Source organism: Mercenaria mercenaria, chromosome 17 (genome assembly GCF_021730395.1).
Source record: "Mercenaria mercenaria strain notata chromosome 17, MADL_Memer_1, whole genome shotgun sequence".
NCBI lineage: Eukaryota > Metazoa > Mollusca > Bivalvia > Venerida > Veneridae > Mercenaria > Mercenaria mercenaria.
Window position 1 is genome coordinate 21,534,554 of NC_069377.1, and position 23,066 is coordinate 21,557,619.

At 36.6% G+C, this 23,066-nt stretch overlaps 1 protein-coding gene across 1 annotated transcript in view; it reads left to right on the forward strand.

Annotated features, from left to right (window-relative positions):
• The window catches only part of LOC123537477 (uncharacterized), a 46,870-nt gene extending 24,213 nt beyond the window's left edge, over positions 1-22,657 (forward strand). Inside the window, exons 8-11 of the mRNA XM_053529235.1 lie at positions 7,578-7,658; positions 8,108-8,248; positions 18,739-18,807; positions 19,682-22,657. Coding sequence (XP_053385210.1) covers positions 7,578-7,658; positions 8,108-8,248; positions 18,739-18,807; positions 19,682-19,789 — 399 coding nt within the window. The 3' untranslated portion in view covers positions 19,790-22,657. The remainder of the gene's footprint in view (positions 1-7,577; positions 7,659-8,107; positions 8,249-18,738; positions 18,808-19,681) is intronic.
• Positions 22,658-23,066: the final 409 nt, after the last annotated feature.

The following is a 23,066-nucleotide window of genomic DNA, read 5'->3' on the forward strand; positions in this document are numbered from 1 at the left end:
ATTTAAACTTCACACAGGCCATTGAGACAAAGTGCATTGTCAAAGAATCATAACTCTACCTTACCTTTTTTTTAAATTATCTCCATCATCCTTTATTAGCTCACCTGAGCACGTAGTGCTCAAGGGTGAGCTTTTGTGTCAGTGATTGTCCGGCGTCCGTTGTCATCCATAGTCCATCAACACCTCCCAGCCTAAATCACCAGTCAAATTTTGATGAAACTTCACAGGAATGTTCCTTGCCTGATCCTCATTGAAAATTAGTCTAAGAAATGAATTCCATGCAGAACTCTGGTTGCCATGGCAACCGAAAGGAAAAACTTTAAAAACCTTCTTGTCCAAAACCACAGTGATATTTGGTATGTGGCATCATCTAATGGTCCTCTACCAAATTTGTTCAAATTATCCCCCCCCCCCCCCCCCGGGTCACATGGTTTATATTGACTTATATAAGAAAAAAACTTTGAAAATCTTCTTGTCAAAAATCACAGGGCATAAGGCTTTGATATTAGATATGTGACATCATCTAGTGGTCCTCTACCAACATTGTTCAAATTGTGCCTCTGGGGTGAAAAGCCGCCCTGCCCCGGGGGTCTCAAGTTTTACATAGACATGTATAGGAAAAAACTTTAAAAATATTCTTGTCTTAAACCACAAGATATAGGCCTTTGATATTTGGTATGTAGCATTGCTTGGTGGTCCTCTACCAAGATTTTTCAAATTATTACCCTGGGGTGAAAAGAGGCCCTGCCCGGGGGTCCCAATTTTATATAGACTTACATAGAAAAAAAAACTTTAAAAATCTTCTTGTCTGAAACCGCAAGACCTAGGCCTTTGATATTTTGTATGTAGCATTGCCTTATGGTTCTCTACCAGAATTATTCAAATTAAAACCCTGGGGTGAAAAGAGGCCTCACCCGGGAGGTGCCAAGTTTTACATAGACTTATGTAGGAAAAAACTTTAAAAAATCTTCTTGTCTGAAACCACAAGACCTAGGCCTTTGATATTTGGTATGTAGCATTGCCTTGTGGTCCTCTACTAAGTTTGTTCAAATTATGTCCCTGGGGTGAAAAGAGGCCTCGCCCCGGGGGTACCAAGTTTTACATAGACATGTATAGGAAAAAACTTTAAAAAATCTTTTGTTCTGAAACTCCAAGGCCTAGTCTTTTGATATTTGGTATGTTGCATTGCCTAGTGGTCCTTTACCAAGATTATTCAAATTATGCCCCTGAGGTGAAAAGAGGCCCCACCCAGGGGTTCCCAAGTTTTACATAGACTTATATAGGAAAAAACTTTAAAAATCTTCTTGCCTGAAACTGCAAGGCCTAGGCTTTTGATATTTGGTATGTTGCATTGCCTAATGGTCCTCTACCATAATTGTTCAAATTATGCCCCTGGGGTGAAAAGAGGCCCTGCCCCAGGGGCTCAAGTTTTACGTAGACTTAAATACTATTAGGAAAAAAAATCAAAAAATCTTCTTGTCTGAAAGTTCAAGGCTTAAGCCTTTGATATTTGGTATTTAGCATTGCCTAGTGGTTCTCTAACAAGATTGTTCAAATTATGCCCCTGGGGTGAAAAGAGGCCCTGCCCCGGGGGTCACTTGTATATGAGTTATATAGGAAAAAATACTGCAAAAATTATCTGATTATATTTCCTAGATTGTTTAATTATAATTACCTGATGACCCCAAGTAATTAGGGGTCACTTGACTATGATCTTGACCTACTGACCTACTTCCTTGTTTTTGTGCCCCCCCCTCCCCGAAACCTTGCATGAGTCTTAATCATGATATGTACTTGCGCACCTACTATTGTTCATCTGGGTTTGCCCCCTTTTTCTAGAGTTATGGCCCATGAAATAGCCAAAAATGCACATTTTCACTTTGTGATGTGCCTAGCTCAAAATGTATTACATATAAATTGATTAAACCTTGCATAAGTCTTTATTATGATATGAACTTGCACGCCTCCTAATTTTTGTCTGCCTCTGCCCAATAATTTTAGAGTTACAGCCCCTGAAATAGTTCAGAATGCACATTTTCACCTTGTGACACACCTAGCTCAAAAAGTATATGATATAAATGGATGAAAACTTGCATTCATGAGTCTTTATCATGATATAAACATGCACACATCTTATTTTTTGGCTGGCCTAACCCCCTATTTTTAAAGTTATGGCCCCTGAAATAGTCAAAAATGTACATTTTCACCTAATTATGTGCCTAGCTCAAAAAGTATTTGATGTAAATTCATGAAACCTTGCTTGAGTCTTTATCATGATGTGACCTTGCACACTTGGCATTCTTCTTGAGAATCTTAGTGCTTATTACATAGTTATGGCCCTTGAAATAGCCAAAATAAAGGATTTTTTGTTTGTGATGCTCATAGCTCAAAAAGTATATGGCCTAGAATAATGAATCCTTTTCATAAAATGTTTGTTGAGGCTATAGCCACTTAAGACTGCAAACATTTGAATTATTGCCCCTTATTTGTGACAAGGGTACCAGTGGGGGGCACACCCTGTGTCCTACAGACACATTCTAGTTTAAGATACAGCCTTTAAATTTGGATGACATGTACAGCTTTGCACACTGATCATAACAGCGTAGAAATTTGGACCACGTCAGTAACTTTCGATAAAGATTTCAATACTCATCTTTAATGTTTTTAGCCCTGACCTACTGACCTACTTTCTTGTTTTTGAAGCTACAGCAAAGAGATTTGTATAATTTTTTAACAGATTTCAGTACTTATCTTGAAGAATCTTTACCATGACCTTCTCACCTAGTTTTTTTTTTAGCTCACCTGTCACATAGTGACAAGGTGAGCTTTTGTGATCGCCCTTCGTCAGTCCGTCCGTCCGTGCGTCTGTCATCAATTTCTTGTCTGCATGATAGTGGTTTTTATTTATGATTTTATTTTAACTAAACTTGCACACAAGTTGTATCACCATAAGATCTCGGTTCCTTTCTTGAACTGGCCAGATCCCATTATGGGTTCCAGAGTTATGGCCTCTGAAAGGGCCAAAATTAGCTATTTTGACCTTGTCTGCACAATAGCAGCTTTATTTATGATTTGATTTTTACCAAATTTGCACACAACTTGTTTCAGCATAAGATCTTGGTTCCTTTCTTTCACTGGCAAGATTCCGTTATTGATTCCAGAGTTATGGCCCATGATAGGGCCAGAATTAGCTGTTTTGACCTTGTCTGCAGCTTCATTTATGATTTTATTTTAACCAAACTTGCACACAACTTGTATCACCATAAGATCTTGGTTCCTTTCTTGAACTGGGCAGATTCCATTTTGGGTTCCAGAGTGATAGCCCCTTAAAGGTCCAAAATTTGTTATTTTGGCTTTTGCAACCATTATAGAGACTTCATTTATGGTTTGAATTGATACAAACTTCCAAAATATCTTCAACAACAATAAATCTTGGATTCCATGACAAATTTGTCAGATCCAGTGGTAGGTTCCAGAGTTATTATATATCAGATTACCTCCCCTGATTGTTATCAGAATGGATTTATATCAGTATTACTAAGTACTTATAGGACTTATTTGAAATTTCATTATTGTCATTAGTTGGACTGAGACAACCAGGGTAGATAACACTGGACTGATTTTATGTCAAATTACCTCCCTTTATTTCAAATTAAAATGGGTATATCTCCGTAATTAATGAAGATACTGATCTGAAATTTCATTTATGTCAACAAATGGACTTGGACAATCAGTGAAGATACATATTGACTGAATTTATGACAAATTACCTCCCTTTATTTTTTATCTAAATGAATACACCTTAGCAGCTTCTAATGAGATTGGTTTGAAACGTAATGTCTTCCATGGTAAGAAATAGTCATATTAGATAACTTTTGATTGAACATTTATCGATTTGAATACTTTAATAATATATTGTTGTATAGGCTTGTACTCTGTATCTTCTACATGCATATACCAATGCATGATTACCTCCCCTGATTTTGATAAAAATGGATTTATCTCAGTAAATATTTATAGAACTCATTTAAAATTTCCCTCCACCTCTGATTCATGTGGGGAAGTTGGCAGTTACTTGCAGAAAACAGGTTTGTACTGGTACAGAATCCAGGAACACTGGTTAGGTTAACTGCCCGCAGTTACTGAAATACTGTTGAAAAACGGATTTAACCCCAAAACAAACAAACAAACAAACAAACATTTGAAATTTCATTATTGCCTTTAGTTTGACTGAGGCAATCAGAGTAGATAGCTATGGACTGATTTTATGTCAAATTACCTCCCTTTTTTAAAATTAAAATGGAAAAGGGACTGTTACAAGAAAATGTTTATCCTGATGATATTTAATGTGTATGCCTATGTGCTCTATGTCAAAACTTGATCGTATCATTTTGAGCAATGGTACTCAGGTGAGAGATATAGGGCCATCATGGCCCTCTTGTTTGAAGCTTTAGCAAAGAAATTTGTTCAAGCAATCAATTAAACTCAGGGGAGCGATATAGGGCCATCAAGGCCCTCTTGTTATACAAAATAAGGCTTGCCCATAGCTTTACTTGAAAAGCATTAATGACATTTCATTGAAACTTCACAAAATGATCAGTATTAATGGCATTCGATTGAAACTTCACACAATCATAGAGGCCATTGAGACAAAGTGCAGTGTCAAAGAACAATAACTCTATTTTACCTAGTTTTTAAATTATCTCTCTTTATTATACAAAATAAGACTTGTCTGGAGAATTACTTGAAAAGTATTAATGGCATTTCATTGAAACTTCACAAAATGATAGAGGCCGTAAACTACCTTACCCAGTTTTTGAATCATCTCCCTTTGTTCAATTTTTTTCTTTTTATTATCTCCATTTTTTGGGGTTTCTAATACGTTATTCACCATATTGGGACAAGCACATGCATCGGGGAGCATCATTCGGTTTTACCGATTCCTTGTTATAAGGAGCTACGATTCCCTTGACAGGATTTGATTAAACAAAACATTTTTGTGGAGAGATCTAGCTCTATATCTTGCAATTTTCATTTGCCTGTTGTTTTATGAACGTCCCAAGTAAACTTCCTTGAACAAATCAAGCCAACTTCACACTGTGCTATATGCTGTTTTTATGCCCCCGAAGGGAGGCATATAGTTTTTGAACCGTCTGTCAGTCTGTCGGTCTGTCCGCAATTTTCGTGTCCGGTCCGTATCTTTGTCATCCATGGATGGATTTTCAAATAACTTGGCATGAATGTGTACCACAGTAAGACGACGTGTCGCTCGCAAGATCCAGGTCCGTAGCTCAATGGTCAAGGTCACACTTAAACGTTAAAGGTCATTTTTCATGATAGTGCATTCGTGTCCGGTCCATATCTTTGTCATCCATAGATGGATTTTCAAATAACTTGGCATGAATGTGTACCACAGTAAGACGACGTGTCGCGCGCAAGACCCAGGTCCGTAGCTCAAAGGTCAAGGTCACACTTAGACGTTAAAGGTCATTTTTCATGATAGTGCATTCATGTCCGGTCCATATTTTTGTCATCCATGGATGGATTTTCAAATAACTTGGCATGAATGTGTACCACAGTAAGACCACGTGTTGCGCGCAAGACCCAGGTCCGTAGCTCAAAGGTCAAGGTCACACTTAGACGTTAAAGGTCATATTTCATGATAGTGCATTGATGGGCGTGTCCGGTTCATATCTTTGTCATTCATGCATGGATTTTAAAATTATTGGGCATGAATGTGTACCACAGTAAGACGACATGTCGCGCGCAAGACCCAGGTCCGTAGGTCAAAGGTCCTAAACCCTAACATCGGCCATAACTATTCATTCAAAAGGCCATCGGGGGCATGTGTCATCCTATGGAGACAGCTCTTGTTTCATGTATATTACTTAATAACTGGTTTTTTCTACAGATCTTACGTGGAATAAGCTAAAAGCACATCAGTTCACCAGATGAATATATTACCTGCAGGAAATTAAAACATTTTACTCATTTCTTATGTTCTTTAACATACATTTTATGTTTGGCTGGGAATCATTAATGATTAAGCCAGTTTTTAGATGAATCTCAGTTGGACATAAGACTAATATCATACTGAAATACAATGAAAGTGATAATTATATCACAAGCAGGACTAGATGATATATTGCTGCACTGTGAAATGAGGAATGCAAGTTTGAGTTCCTGTTCCTTCAACTAAAATCAATTTTAGATGGGGTCTCATGGTCTTATGGTTAATGTTGCTGGCTTCAAATGACTTGCCCTTCGCTACTTTGGGTTCAGAACATCACTTGGGGTGTAGAATTCTTTTATGTGAGCAGGTTTATGGAAGCTGGTTCAGTCCATGTGCCCACTTGTGCTTGAAATAATGCAAGAAGTGACACCTAGGGTCTTCAAAAGCTGGACAGTTGCCATATGATGTGTAATTGTGTCAGTGTGATATTAAACCCAACTACAGCATAAAGTAGTTCACAGAGAGAATGAGATTTTGTGCTAGTATGTTTAAGATACATGAATATAGAAATGTTTATGTACACATATTGATATCTGTAGAGACCGTGCAAGAGTTCTTCATGTACTTTGATTTTTGTAATATAGTTGTTTTAACAAGTGCACCAGTCGGTAACAAGTAAAAATGCAAACAATGGACTCTGTCTAAGAATCATTGAAAAGATGATACTGATTGACAGTGAATGCTAATGACTTCTTGTGATACAGAAAGGTACCCTCTCGAACTTGTAAAATTATTGCTTAAATTTAGACAAAACTCTCTGTCTTTGCCATTTGCCTGCTGCTAAAGGGGCAAATATAAAAGAATCGATGTAAGTTATATTTCACTGGTACTACCAGTATACAATGTACTCTAAAAATCACGTCAGAGAAATTTGAGCAGTTTTGACAGATTAAAAATATTGCCAAAAGTAGATTATATTTTATCTTTACACCAAAATTGCTGTTTAGCTAATAAAGTCAATACCCAGATATTCAGGAGTACTCTGAACACTGTATTGTCACAAAATTGTTCCAGTTCACATAATGTAGTTGGGTAGAGAAGAAGGGTGCACTTACACTGCCTAGCTATAGATACTACTGTTATAGGGAAGTGTTAGAGTGTCTGCCTTACTTGTGAGTGGTCCTGGGATAGTGTCAGAGCTTAGATATTTGCATTCTGTTACAGCATGTATTTGAAGTTTATCAGACTGTTCAAAATGTTCTAATTTTTAGCGAACAGTATAATGGATCTTTGTTTAGCAACCACATCACTGTTGAATGTAAAATGAAATACACCCAAAGAGAAATTATCCAATATATTATGTCCCTTTGATGTGTCTGCTCTACATGTCCAAGAAGAGTTACATTTCCTTGGTCACAAATTTTTCGTTAAATAAATATGAAAATATTAAATGCTCATAACTATACACTCCTAAGCAAATTTTCGAGAAATATATGAACATTTGCCTGCACTTCAAAGCTTTTTAATTTCATACCTATGTTTTGAAAAAAATAGGTACTATCTCTAATATCTTAACAGTATAATGTTTGACTGTCTTAAGTAATATATTCTACTGATTTAACAGGTGTGTAATAGAGAAAACCATCCTTGGTCAGTAATTGTCAGACTAGAAGGCGAGCCGTATAACAGGGAGACGTTTGAAACGGTATGTTAAGAATTGTGTTCAATCAGTCTATTGCATAAGTTTTTTGGGATAACTACTTCTACATTAATAAAGGGATTCCAAAATCAAGCTTTACACACCCACTGCAAATGTGCATGACATTTTAATCTCAACTATTTGAATGGTGAGAGCTATTCTACTCAATCAGCCATTGGCATCAGCTTCACACCTTGATTAAAACCTTAAGCCTGCTTGCGGCATGTGAATCTGCCTTTGCGAACAGTGCAGACCAAGGTCAGCTTGCACATCCGTGCAGGCTGATCTTGGTCTGCACTGTTCCCCATTCAGTCAGTATCTTTTTTGTTAGCACCCCGTTTAACAGTTGAATTATATAATATAATGGTACTGTCCAAATTGAAAGAGGGACAAGTTCATTATAGAAATTTAGCAGGGTAAGGTTTAAGGTTATATTTCATGATGATATATTTCAGTTTGTCAGAGAGGAAGGGGAAGACATTGATGAGTTACCCCCTGTGGAGTACTACATGGGATGTTTCTGTCACCCAAGAACAAAGCTTTTCCATAAGCTATATCATTTTGGGCATTATCTGTACCATAGATGCAAGAAAATGGTAAAATAAATGTATCTTACATCTAAGTACTAAATAATAGTTAAATAATAGTTGTAGCAACATTCTGGCATTCGTTTCTACCCAGTTAGTTCACCTTTTCCCTTAAATTTTGTGGTACTTAAACTTTATTTGGTTTACAGACAGGCTGTAGCTCTTGCAATGTTAGTATATGTAAATTTTTGTTTACAGAGGCTGTTGCTCTTGCAATGTTTGTATGCTTTGAATCTTATTTACAGGGCCTATTGCTCTTGCAATGTTAGTATATGTAAAATCCTGTTTAGGCTGTAGCTCTGGCAATGTTAGTATACATAAAATCTTGCTTACAGAGGCTGTAGCTCTTGCAATGTTAGTATATGTAAATTTTTGTTTACAGAGGCCATTGCTCTTGCAATGTTTGTATGCATTGAATCTTATTTACAGGGGCTATTGCTCTTGCAATGTTAGTATATGTAAAATCCTGTTTACAGAGGCTGTAGCTCTTGCAGTGTTAGTATACATAAAATCTCCTTTACAGAGGCTGTAGCTTTTGCTGTGTTTTATGCATTGATTCTTGTTTACAGAGGCCATTGCTCTTGCAATGTTTGTATGCATTGAATCTTGTTTACAGGGGCTATTGCTCTTGCAATGTTAGTATATGTAGAATCGTGTTTACAGAGGCTCTAGCTCTTGCAATGTTAGTATACATAAAATCTTGTTTACAGATACTGTAGCTCTTGCAGTGTTAGTATATATAGAATCTTAGTATATGTAGAATCTTGTTAACAGAGGCTCTATTTCTTGCGTTCTTTGGGTATGTAGAATCTTGATTACAGAGGCTGTTGCTCTTGCAATGTTAGTATTCGTAGAATATTGTGTACAGAGGCTATTGCTCTTGCTATGTTAGTATATGTAAAATCCTGTTTACAGAGGCTGTTACTCTTGCAATGTTAGTATATGTAAAACAGGGTTCCCACGCTTCCTGGAAAACTGGAAAAGTCCTTGAATTTTTCATTTCATTTTCAAGGCCTTGAAAGTACTTGAATTTTCAAGAAAGAGCAAAAAACCTGGAAAAAGTCGGGATTTTTGTTCTTTCTGTATGCTCACAATATTGCCAGTGTACATAAAAAAGCAAAAATATTTAAATAGAGAAACACCGGCATTGTTATCCCTGTTCTTGAAAAATTCACGTCTTCACATCAGTTGGGATTTTAGTGGTGTTACGGAGTTGTCTTTCTTTGTAAAGCATTTGGTGATTAAGATGAAAGAAAAACGTGGCACACTTTGAAAAATGATTTCTTTCCTACAAAGAAGAGAAATTGGCAAAGCTAGTGTAAAATACGACCTCAAAAGTCTGAAAATTGACAATAGATTGGTATTGCCAGATGACTGCATTGTCCATGCTTATAATCTGAGTGAAATACATCTGACAAATTGCAGAACACCCTTAAAATTGAATCACAAGGTGAAAAGAGATGCTTATCAGCACAAGAAGTCAATCTAAAAAGCAACCTACTGACAACTTTGAAAAGTTTTAAACGCTTGGTGAAAATTGAGTCCTGTTTTTTAGTTTGATTAAATTTACAGGTATTATACCCCCACCTATGAAGTTCAAAGGGGGTATATTGGAGTCTGTCCATCTGTCCATTTATGTTTGTCCATGATTCTTGTGAACCTAACTCTAAACTATTTGAAGGGTTTTGTTGAAACTTTACCGACTGGTAGTATATGACATGAGGATGTTCATATTACTAGATAATGTATCAAAGGGGAGATAACTCGGACCTAGATATTTTCCATTATGTCTCTTAAACAGTACTACTTTAACCAAGTGACAGTGAGTGAGGCAGAAGTATCCATCCCCTTTAGGGATAGCTCTAGCTTATTTTCTTGAAGTTCTAGCACCTATTAATATCTTAGAGGCAGTGAAAGAATTTCACTTCTGACGGGACTTGAACCTACAATGTCTAGATCAGGTTTGGGCGCTCTACCTTTGAACCGCGAGGCACTCTATTAGTCCTTGAATTTTGTGAAATTGTCCTGGAAAAGTCCTTGAAAAGTCCTTGAATTATTTCCCTGGAAAAGAGTGGGAACCCTGGTAAAATCTTGGGGGCCTCCGTGGCCGAGGCCCTGGCCGAGTGGTTAAGGTCGCTGACTTCAAATCACTTGCCCCTCTTCGATGTGGGTTCGAGCCTCACTCGGGGCGTTGAATTCTTCATGTGAGGAAGCCATCCAGCTGCCTTTAGGAAGGTCGGTGGTTCTACCCAGGTGCCTACTCGTGATGAAATAATGCATGGAGGGGCACGTGGGGTCTTCCTCCACCATTAAAGCTGGAAAGTCGCCATATGACCTATGTCGGTGTGTCGGTGCGATGTTAAATCAAAAAAAAAATATCTTGGTTACAGAGACTGTTACTCTTGCAATGTTAGTATATGTAAAATCCAGTTTACAGAGACTATTGCTCTTGCAATGTTAGTATATGTAAAATCTTGTTTACAAAGACTGTTACTCTTGCAATATTAGTACAATGTATATGTAGAATCTTGTTTTCTGAGGTTGTAGCTGTTGCAATGTTCGTATACGTAGAATCTTGTGTACAGAGGCTATTGCTCTTGCATTGTAAGTATATGTAGAATCTTGTTTACAGAGGCTATTGCTCTTGCAATGTTAGTTTTCAGGAAATCTTGTAAGTGGTTGGAATTGGCCCAAAAAACTCAGTAGATTAGTTTGTATGAAAATGACAACCATTGATCGATTAATAATGAACTAATTTAGGAATTCTTTGAACTACAAATGTATTCAAAATCTCAATTGGTTTTTGTTGTTTCTTATATTTGCTGACAGGCTTCCAAATAGTCCTACTTTGTCCTACTTTTCCTACTTTTTAGGTCCGTTCCTACTTTTTAAAAAACCTACTATTCCCACCTTTTATATTTAAAGAAGAAGAAATATGTTAACAAATGTTGTTAGTCTATTTGCAGAATGAATTTTGTTACATAATATAAGCACTGATGGTATATACTGGTGAGGCTCTGCTATGTACAATTAGACCTCAGAGCATCATAAAATAGACAGACCTTATATATCAGGCCTGGATGCAGGGCCGGGCTGAGGGTTAACTTATATTGCAGGAAGTAATACTTGTATTGATTAATCATCTCCCACTCATAGTTTAATCTCTCAATAAATAAAACTTGTATAAAATATACATATTTTTATTACATCATAATGATTATATTATGCAAATGTCAAGTGTGTTTTTTCTTCTTCAAAAGCCATAGCGCAATTTGTACTTTTACCTACTACAGGTATTTCTTTCAATGCAGTACATGTAATCAGCATAATCTCTGTCAAAATATCTGTTAGACATTCATTTAAACACATATTCTCTGTTTATATTGGACTCGACCATGCGTCGGCGTCCGCGTCCCGATTTGGTTAAGTTTTTGTATGTAAGCTGGTATCTCAGCAACCACTTGTGGGAATGGATTGAAACTTCACACACTTATTCACTGTGATAAACTGACTTACACTGCACAGGTTCCAAAACTCTGTTTTGCTTTTTTAGCTCACCTGTCACGAAGTGACAAGGTGAGCTATTGTGACCGCTTGATGTCCATCGTGCGTAGTGCGTCGTCTGTCAACAATTTCTAAAAAAATCTTCTTCTTGAAAACCACTGGGCAGAATTACACCAGACTTCACAGGAATGATCCTTAGGTGGCCCCCTTTCAAAATTGTTCAAAGAATTGAATTTCATGCAGAACTCTGGTTGCCATGGCAACCGAAAGGAAAAACTTTAAAAATCTTCTCAAAAACCAGAAGCTCTAGAGCTTAGATATTTGGTGTGAAGCATTGCCTAGTGGACCTCTACCAAATTTGTTCAAATCATGACCCCGGGGTAAAAATTGACCCCCGCCCCAGGGGTCACTTGATATTACATAGGAAAATCTTAAAAAATCTTCTTCTCAAAAACCAGAAGCCCTAGAGCTTAGATATTTGACATGTAGCATTGCCTAGTGGACCTCTACAAAATTGTTCAAATCATGACCCCGGGATCAAAATTGACCCCGCCCCAGGGGTCACTTGATTTTACATAGGAAAATCTTCAAAAATTTTCTAAAAATAAACCAGAAGGCCTAGAGCTTAGATATTTGACATGTAGCATTGCCTAGTGGACCTCTACAAAATTTGTTCAAATCATGACCCCCGGGGTCACTTGATTTTACATAGGAAAATCTTCAAAAAATTTCTAAAAATAAACCAGAAGGCCTAGATCTTAGATATTTGATATGTAGCATTGCCTAATAGACTTCTACAAACTTTGTTCAGCTCATGACCTCCGGCGTAAAATTGGCCCCGCCCCAGGGGTTACTTGATTGTACATCGGAAAATCTTCCAAAAAATTTCTAAAAATCATCAGTTTGACATTTGAAACATGTAGCTCATATTACTCAGGTGAGCGATCCAGGGTCATCTTGACCCTCTTGTTACAAAATTATGCCCCTTTTTTGACTTAGAAATTTTTTGTTAAGGTTTTGTATGTAAGCTGGTATCTCAGTAACCACTTGTGGGAATGGCTTGAAACTTCATACACTTATTTACTGTGATGAAATGACTTACAGGTTCCATAACTCTATTTTGCTTTTTTACAAAATTATGCCCCTTTTTCCATTTAGAATTTTTTGGTTAAGGTTTTGTATGTAAGCTGGTATCTCAGTACTCACTAATGGGAATGGATTGAAACTTCACACACTTGTTCACTGTCATGATCTGACATGCACAAAGCAGGTCCCATAACTTTATTTTGCCTTTTTGCAAAATTATGCCCCTTTTTCAACATAGAAATTTTTGGTTAAGTTTTTGTATGTAAGCTGGTATCTCAGTATTCACTAATGGGAAAGGATTGAAACTTCACACACTAGTTCAATGCCATGATATGACATGCAGTGCAAAGGGTCAATAACTCAACTTCGCATTTTACAAAATTATGCCCCTTTTTCAACTTCGGAGTTTTGGGTTAAATTCTTATATGTAAGCTGGTATCTCAGTACCCACTAATGGGAATGGATTGAAACTTCATACGCTTGTCCACTGTCATGAGCTGATAAGCACTATGCAGGTTCCATAACCCTATTTTACTAAATTATGCCCCTTTTTCGACTCGATTTCATTCAAGCGACAAGGCTGTTGAATAGTCGAGCGTTGCTGTCCTCTGACAGCTCTTGTTTTATCAGAAATGTCTTTCTGGCCATTTTGAAGAGATGCCTTCGAATACTCATCTATATCCCCATCACACCAAGCTCGTTTTCAGTACGTTCTAAAAAATGTAGCTGAACGGGCTCAAACTGTGGCAACGGAACAGACGCAGTAGCGACGTTCTACAGTCTGTCTAAGAACTTTATGGACTGGCTCGGACGGGGTTGAACGGGAATGGTGCTCTAGAACTTTGAGCCTACTCAAAAATTTCTGCCGATCATTCCATCCTACAGTTAGACGGACTGACAACGTACTTAAAACGAGATGGACGTACAAAGAACTGAACCGCCGTACTTCGATCGTACTAGAGACGTGGTATGGCGTAATGCGATCGGGCGACAATTCAAGTACGTGTGCACATGAGTCTTTATCATGATATGAACTTGCGCACTTTCTATTTTTCGTCTGGCTTCGCCCCCTAATTTTAGAGTTATGGCCCCTGAAATAGTCAAAAATGCACATTTTCACCTTGTGACACGCCTAGCTCAAAAAATATTTGATATAAATTGATGAAACCTTACATGAGTCTTTATCATGATATGAACTTGCGCACCTTCTATTTTTCGTCTGGCTCCGCCCCCTATTTTTAGAGTTATGGCCCCTGAAATAGTCAAAAATGCACATTTTCACCTTGTGACACGCCTAGCTCAAAAAGTATTTGATATAAATTGATGAAACTTTGCATGAGTCTTTATCATGATATGAACTTACGCACGTCCTATTTTTCATCTGGCTCCGCCCCCTATTTTTAGAGTTATGGCCCCTGAAATAGTCAAAAATGCACATTTTCACCTTGTGACACGCCTAGCTCAAAAAGTGTTTGATATAAATTGATGAAACCTTGCATGAGTCTTTATCATGATATGAACTTGCGCGCCTACTATTTTTCATCTGGCTCCGCCTCCTATTTTTAGAGTTACAGCCCCTGAAATAGTCAAAAATGCACATTTTCACCTTGTGACATGCCTAGCTCAAAAAGTATTTGATATAGATTCATGAAACCTTGCATGAGTCTTAATCATGATATGAACTTGCGCATCTCCTATTTTTAATATGGGTACGCACCCTATATCTAGAGTTATGGCCCCTGAAATAGTCAAAAATGCACATTTTCACCTTGTGACACCCCTAGCTCGGAAAGTATTTAAATTATCATGATATGAATTTGCGCACCTACTATTTTTCATCTGAGTCCGCCACCTATTTTTAGAGTTATGGCCCCTGATATAGACAAAAAATGCACATTTTCACCTAATTATGTGCCTCACTCAGAAAATATTTAATGTAAATTCATGAAACCTTGCTTGAGTCTTTATCTTAATGTGATCTTGCACACTTGGCATTCTTCTTAAGAATTTTAGCATTTATTACAGAGTTATGGGCCATAACTTATGGCCCATGAAATAACCAAAATAGTGGATTTTTTGTTTCTGATGCTCATAGCTCAAAAAGTATATGGTATAGAATAATAAATCCTTCTCATATTTTTTTTTGAGGCTATACCCCATTAAGACTGCAAACATTTGAATTATTTCACCTTATTTGTGACAAATGTACCAGTGGAGGGGGGGGGGGGCACACCCTGTATCCTACAGACACATTCTAGTTAATTCTACATCTATAGTCTTTTTCATTAGTTTAGAAGTAGTTACATGACTAAGGATTAAAAGTGGTTTTGACTCATAGGTGGAGCCAAAAACACGTATTGACCTCCATATGTGACTGCATGACCTTTTGATGTCAAAACAATTGTGATGTTTTGCACAGTTAACTGGGAAAAATGACCAACAGTGGAAATATTTTCATTTGAGTTCTCTATATCCAATTAACCTTACCAGGGGATCGGACGTATATAATGTCTCTCGGGTTTTTAAGTGAGAATTCAATGACATCTTGGCAGAAATGGCGATGTAAACAAAGAAACGGGAGTATTTTTTTCCAAAAACATGTAAGTATATGCTTATTTGCCATTTGATCGAACTGCTGATATACTCTTTCGATAGCCACATGTATAAGGTGAGATCGATACATTCGTTTTTTGGTCATACAGTTGACAGTACAAAAACTATTGAAGGGACAAATTGATTTGAAGTGACTGTTTTTGGATTTCTGTCATGTTTTTGTGCAAGTTTTGACCAAAACAGGCATTCTGCTCGTGTTAGATTGACTGTATTACGTACTATATTATTATGTCTCAATTTCGGAAATGTTTGCACGTTTCTAAAACCTGGCATCGCCGGTTTTTTTAACTTTAAGCATATTTGGATGTCTGTCGGACCTATTTAAGCAAATTTAATCTATCAACTGGTTTCAAAGCATAAGCAAATCAAATGTTGAAACATACATGCTAATTGTGAAAATGTAAAACTTAAACCAATATTTGCATTTGAAACGTATATGCCATTTGAATACTGTGTTTACCGTGTTACATGGTAGGCCCTTGTATGTAATAAATTTCTTTTGGTCTTAAATCACGTACAGTAAGATATGGTACAAAAAAAATCGTAATACTCTGCATTTTAAAAAAGTCATTTTTTTTTTTAATTTAACTGAAATAGTAAAATATTATCTGTGATCAATCATCTTTATGGAAATTGCAGATAATAAGTTTGGTCATTTTGAATTAGCTGCGGTATTTTAATTGGAAACATTTCAATCGTTTTTTATCGGCAATCTCCGGAGAAAAAAAACATGTAAGAGCATTTTCAAATGTTCATATTGAACTTCAAAACTTATGAAATAGAAGTCGTAATTAGACTAGTTAACGTTTTTGAAGCCGGCGCAGCAAGTAAAAGGTAGCCCTTTCGTATTATGACCATATAGTGTCTAAGGATTGAACCTTTCCAGCGCTCATTTAGGTCTGTCTGTCAGTGTAGATCGTAGATATGTTGTAGATAAGATATATTACTAATATGTTGTAAATTTACCCTCTCCATATCTCCCTTCCTCTCCCTATCCCCCTCTCTTCTTCCATCTACCCCTCTTTCTATCGCTCTCTCCTCAATTCGACCCCCTCTCTCTCCCTCCTCCATCCACCTCAGTCTATGTCTACGCATGCTGTAAAGATAATTTTCTTCTCTTATCTTTTTTAAAGCCGTTTAAATGCAAAATATCATGTTCTGATATAAATAATGTGGCAAAATACTTTTTTTTGGCAAAATATTTTTTGCTTAAATGTGTGGGCTAGTCCCTTATACAGAATTCAGTTCTCGTTATATCCCGTGTATTACAAGTTTCACAAATTAATCCATGTATAGTTGGCTAATATTTAGGTACGTGTACTGTCTTATTCACTGAGAAGCAGGATCCGTTTGTTTGTCGATGATACCTTCTTTGTATACACACACATATGTATGAAACAATTATATGTTACATATATCATCGTCTTAAATGTATGATACTGTATATATATATATATAAATATGAGGTGGCGCGGTGGTAGCGAGTCCGACAAAAGATCGAAAGGCCCTGGGTTCGCTCCGTTTGTTTGTCGATGATACCTTCTTTGTATACACACACATACGTATAAACAATTATATGTTACATATATCATCGTCTTAAATGTATGATACTGTATATAAACATGAGGAGCCGCCGTGGTTATTATTATTGGGGAAGTATTCGTCACAATACAAGCAGACAGCAAGGCTCAAACATTGCAAGATTCAAATGTCGATGATTTTTCAAGACAATTTACATCACAGGCTTGTGACAGACTGATTGACCGGCACACCTGAATACCATTTTTAGATTACCGTATTTTACAAGTAATAGGAGAAATGAATTAAATCTAATGATTTTTTTAAATTAAGCACTGTTTTGTATATGGTAGTATATGAATTTACACATATTTATAAAGTAGTATATGTGGTAAACTTAGTAGTTTGTTATGAACAACATTGTATACACTTTGGGTTATGTTTGCCAGCATGCAGCCTTGGGAACTCTGAAAGACTGTATAGTATAGGTGGATGATCTGACATCATGCATCAACATTTTTGCTAAACATCTTGTCTGAAACAACTGGTCAGAATGACACCAAACATGGTTTGTAGCATTCTGGCATGGACCTCTCTCAGATTTGTTCAAATGGTTTAAGGTTTTTTTCATGGCCTACGAAAGCATAAAAATTTTAAAAGAAAAACTTTTAAATGACTTGTACTCATTAACCACATGGCATATCTTCACCAGATTTGGTCTTTAACATTTTTGTATGGTCCTCCTTCAGTTTTGTTCAAGTGGTTATGCTTGGCCCCCCGCAGGAGCTTAAAACATTATATAAACATCCTTTTTAACAAGTTTTCTCATGGACCACTTTATGGAACTTCACCAGACTTAATCTGTAGCATCCTTGTATAACCCTCTCTCAAGTTTGTTCAGATGTTTGTTTGACCAGGTTTAGGGGCCACTAGAGTTAAAAATAGGAAAAAAAAACCTTTAAACAACTTCAGAATCTGCTCATGAACCACATGATGGTTCTTCACCAAACTTGGTCTGCAGCATCCTTGTATGAACCTCTTACAATTTTGTTCTAATTTTATGTTCTGCATGATCCCTTTAGGGCTAAAAATGGGAAAAAAAACTTTCAAATGGCTTCTTCTCATGAATTGTTTGATGGATTGTCTTGGCTTGTCTTGGCCTATTACATTCTTGCATGAACTTCTAAAGTTTGTTGAAATTGTCCTGCTTGACCACCAGAGCTGAAAAATGAAAGGCCTATGAACAGTTTCTGCTAACGATAATAATATTCCCCAAACTTGTTCCATAGCATCCTTTCATAGGCCTGCCTTTATTCTGTTAAGATGGTTTATTAGGGGCTTCCAGAGCTAGAAATAGAATAAGTTTTTAAATAACTTCTTCACATGAATAGCTTGAAAGATCTTTCCTTAGTATCCTGGAAAGGACCTTTCTCAATTTTATTTAAATGTTTCTGCATAAACTTGATCTGTATAATGCTCTTGGTTGACTTCTCTCAAGTTTGCTTTAATGGTTACACATCTTAACACATTTTATTGCCATCAAAGCAAAATATAGAAAAGGCTTTATAGTACTTGTATCTGCTTAATAGATGTTCACCAAACTTGGTCAAAAGCAAGGTCAAAGTCATCCTAAGGTGAGCCACTTAATAGGCTCTTTTTGCCCTCTTGTTGATAAATTACAGTGTCATTATGATATTTTCTTTATTTCCATTTAAACAAACGTAGGTATTGCCGTTGTCTCTGCTGAACAACTGATTGACAGCTTGGTTTATTTTCAGCTGGAGGAGCTTGGTGAGGATGAGGAGAAAATTGCCAAAGTGGCCACAGATAAATCTTTGTTAATTGAGGTACTATAACTGCACTGTAAATACATGGTGCATTACAAAACTTGTACATTTTAAACATCAGCTCAAAAATGATTATAGCAAAACAGATAGCTTCTTAAAGCACTATGTCATGATCTGACCAAATTCATAATATTGTAATGCTTCATTATTTTGGTGCACATGTAGAAAAATTTAAAGTAAGATGCAAGGTGACTCTATCAGATTCCATTGGTAAAAGCTTAAGACTTTCAGCACTAAATAATTAATGGACTCCTGTAACTAAGAGGCCTGTACTGGTTCTTCCCAGGAAAGACGGCTTCACGTGTATCGGTGCTATACCGCGGGCACGTTAAAGAACCTGAGACTGTCTATTCGCAAAGAGCTTGGCTAAGTTAGCCAGACAGGCCTGTATCTAAAAAAGATTTGTCTCTATCTGTTCTGGGGGCTTTATCTCACTCTGTACCTCTGGTCAGATCGCTCTGTGTCTGTACTAGTAGAGGATGAATTTCGAGCCCTCAGTGTGGCTGTGTTTGCTATATGTAAAGCGCCTTTGAACGTGTTTATCATGAAAAGGGCGCTATATAAATCTGGTATAATAATAATAATATGATATAAATCTAATTTGCTAAATTAACCTTGGCAATGGCTCTAAGATTGATGAAGAAAATATAAATTGGAATACTATAAAATCAGTATTCATGGTGAGCTAATTTTCATAGGTTTCATGTTTGTATCAATCCAAAATTTTTACTTTCAATGAAAAAATATATCTCATATCTGGTGTCAGTCTACATATGGCTTTATAAATTTCTTTTTGCAAAATAAAACAGAAAAGTTGTACCAAAAAACGGAACTTTAATCTATTTTTGAATTATTTTATAATTTCATGTTTTAGATGTATAACAAGTTGAAGAAGTGGATGGAGGAAGCAGACACAGATTATACTAAAGATGGTCGAAGGGCAAATAATAAATGGATCCGGGAATATGATTCTTTAAATTAAATTACTAGTAGTATGCACCAATTTGGTGGAATTGTTATAAGTTTATATTATAATCATGGACCATTAAATTATAGTAACAGACATTAGAAAAATAATTCTAGCAATATTGAGTTGAATTCATTAACTTTTACCCTGCAAAAATTCTAAAATGAACTGGTCTGTCATTCAGTTTGGTATCATTTATTATTCAAAGGGGTGTTCACTGAAAATTTACTGACTGAAGAGCAAACAGTGCAGACCATGATCAGACTGCACGGATGTGCAGGGTCATCTGGGTCTGCAGTCTGCACTTGTTGCAAAGGCAGAATTTCTTGCCACCAGCAGGCTATATGTTAAACAGTACCCATATACTGAGAAATCATTAATACTAAATGAGGGGGACTAATTTTTGTGGATATTGTGGTTGAGACAATCCACAAAATTAAATCCGAATCATTTTATCTTCAAAAGTGAAAACAAAACAATTCATGTTCCTACAAAATGATTTTGGCACGTACCATAAAATTTCATGCCCTAGAAATTCAAGGACAGTAAATTAAAGTTTTTGCAGTGAAATTTAAGAAATTTGTACTGAAATATCGGACTTCCTTTTGTACAGCAATATGGTATAAGTATAACGTAAATCCACAGTGTTTGTAAATGATCAACTCTTGTGTTCAAATGTTACAGACCATGTTCCCAAGATGTGTTCAACAAAACTTTTTTTGAGAGCCACAAACAGTGGCATTCTCTGATGAAACTTGGTACATGTACATTTAGAATTTAAATTTAGAATCAGGTGTTCACTGTCTCTATGTTAGATGTTTTGGAGTGTTTTTAATATTGAGGAGAATCACAGAGAGCTTAATTGAAATAGCTTTGTGGTAGAAACCCCACATCCAGTGTGTGAGGTAGGGGTTTGCTTTCTGGCTACACAATATGAAGAAAGTGGTACCAGTAGCTCTCTTGTTTGGCACTCAGCACCCTAGTTTCAATTGACACCATTAGGAATGAGAGGTCAGGAGTAATTAGTATATGTTATAGAACTTGTTTCACAATGGACTAAAATAGATTAGTATAAACTAGTAGAATGGCATTAAAAAAAAAATTGTTTAAGCCAAATGAGCCGTGCCATGAGAAAACCAACATAGTGCAATTGCGACCAGAATGGATCCAGACCAGCCTGCGCATCTGCGCAGACTAGTCAGGATCAATGCTGTTCGCTAGCGGTTGGTCTAATTCCGATAGGCTTTGAAAGCGAACAGCATGGATCCTGACCAGACTGCACAGATGCGTAGGCTAGTCTGGAACCATGCTGGTCACAAAGCCACTATGTTGATTTTCTAATAGCATGGCTCATTTGGCTTAAAAATGTAATAAAAATGTATCCAGGTCACTGCATAAAAAATCCATCTGAAACTCGGCTGGATCTTTTAGTTCGTTTTCGCGTCTAGCCGTATTTATATATGCCATCTGCATGGAAAGCAACTTGACACATCACTTTCGTGGCATCACACTGAATGTGAAACCGTCACTGATATGACCTGCCATGAAGCTACCGTTCTTGACCTATGCATCACAGGCATATCAATGCCAAGCATTATTTCTGTTGGATAGACTATAGTCGGGATCACATTAACTGCTGTGCACATATTGCCTCTTTTTTGTGGTGTTTAGGCCTAGTCCGCTGCAAAGAACAGTCTTCAATTCAGTTTTCACAGAAGGAAGAACATGAAGTAATAAATGCGTGTGACATGTGTCTAAGAAATCAATATATACCCACAGAAGAAGACGAAAAAATAAAGGAATGAAAAGTATATAAGAAATACAAAAAATAATAAAAACATAATGGAGAACAAATTACATCCTCATCGCTAGTGGCGTGCGCGTCGCGAGGGGTGATGGGGGGCATGCAGAAGATTACCTGGCGTGTTGCAAGTATGTTAAAGCACATATTTGTCAATCTGCTGTAACAAACAACCAGGATAAGCCAATGAAAATTTAACCCAACGAATAATAATGAATTCACAGTATTTGCTTCTTTCACTACTTTACCTGTATAACCTGCCTATGGGTACCCTTTCAAACATTTGTATAGTATTTGAGTTACAAACAGGTGTAAAAATATGTGACTATCAATATATTAAAAATGAATATAAAAAGTATTGGTTACTTTACATTTGGGAACACCCTGTAGTTATATATTTTTTGTTTAAAAGTACTGTTCCACCCCTTGCATCAACACAATAGTCACAGAAAATGTGTATAATTAATATCTACATATGCTGGCCAAATATGGTTTTGATGCACGGGTGGGAACAATGTTGTATAAAGCAAAACACTTTTTATATCTATATAACAGGGTACGTAATTCTATTTAGAACAAAAGTCACTGTTCTATGAAACAAATATTGAAAATTTGACTTTAAGAAATAACCTCAAATATGTATTTTGATGGCATATGTAATTAAACACTTATTTCTTAGTAGTTTATTTTTCACTCTTGGAGTAGGCAAATTCATATAGAAAGTGTCCGAAGTCCTTCATTTGTTAATAGACATTTTATTATTATGTCTCCCACCAGACATATTGATTTACTCCAGTCTGTGTGTGTGTGTCTGTCTGTCTGTGTGTCTGTCACAAAGCTTGTCTGCACTCTAAGTCGAACATTTCTTGTCCGATCTTCACCAAACTTGAACAAAATGTGTCTGCCAATAAGTGCTCGGCCAAGTTTGATAACTAGCCAAATCAGCCCAGGCACTTCAGAATTATGGCCCTTGAATTACCAAAAAAACACTCAGATTTTCTTGCGCATTTTTGCCCTCAAACCGGGACAATACACCAAAAGGACCCCTATACTACTTTTAAAAGTAGTATAGGGGTCCTTTTTGGGCAAAAAAGCGCGTGCACATGCTGTAAGTAAACAGTATATAAAGACTGACTTGCTATTTAGATGATTAGGCAGTTCTGGGAGACATGCGCTTTTCTCAAAAGCATCTCTAGTTTTTCATTGATTTTAACCTAGAATTGCATGGACTAGAGTGAAATTTTTATTTCCTTGTTTTTGAATTCTGCTATTAGTGGTTTATAATATTTGCGTAATACATATTTATGTACTGTAGCATTTTTGTGAGATGTCCAGTAAGCTTAGCTTTAGATTCCAGTCAAGACGCCGAAATTTCTTTATTTGATTGTAGGGAACTTGTTGTCCTTGTTGATTTTAGGAAGATGTCAAGTAGTACTGGCTCCAAGGTTATGAAACTGAGACCAGTCCAAAAATGCGCTGTTGCCGTTGATC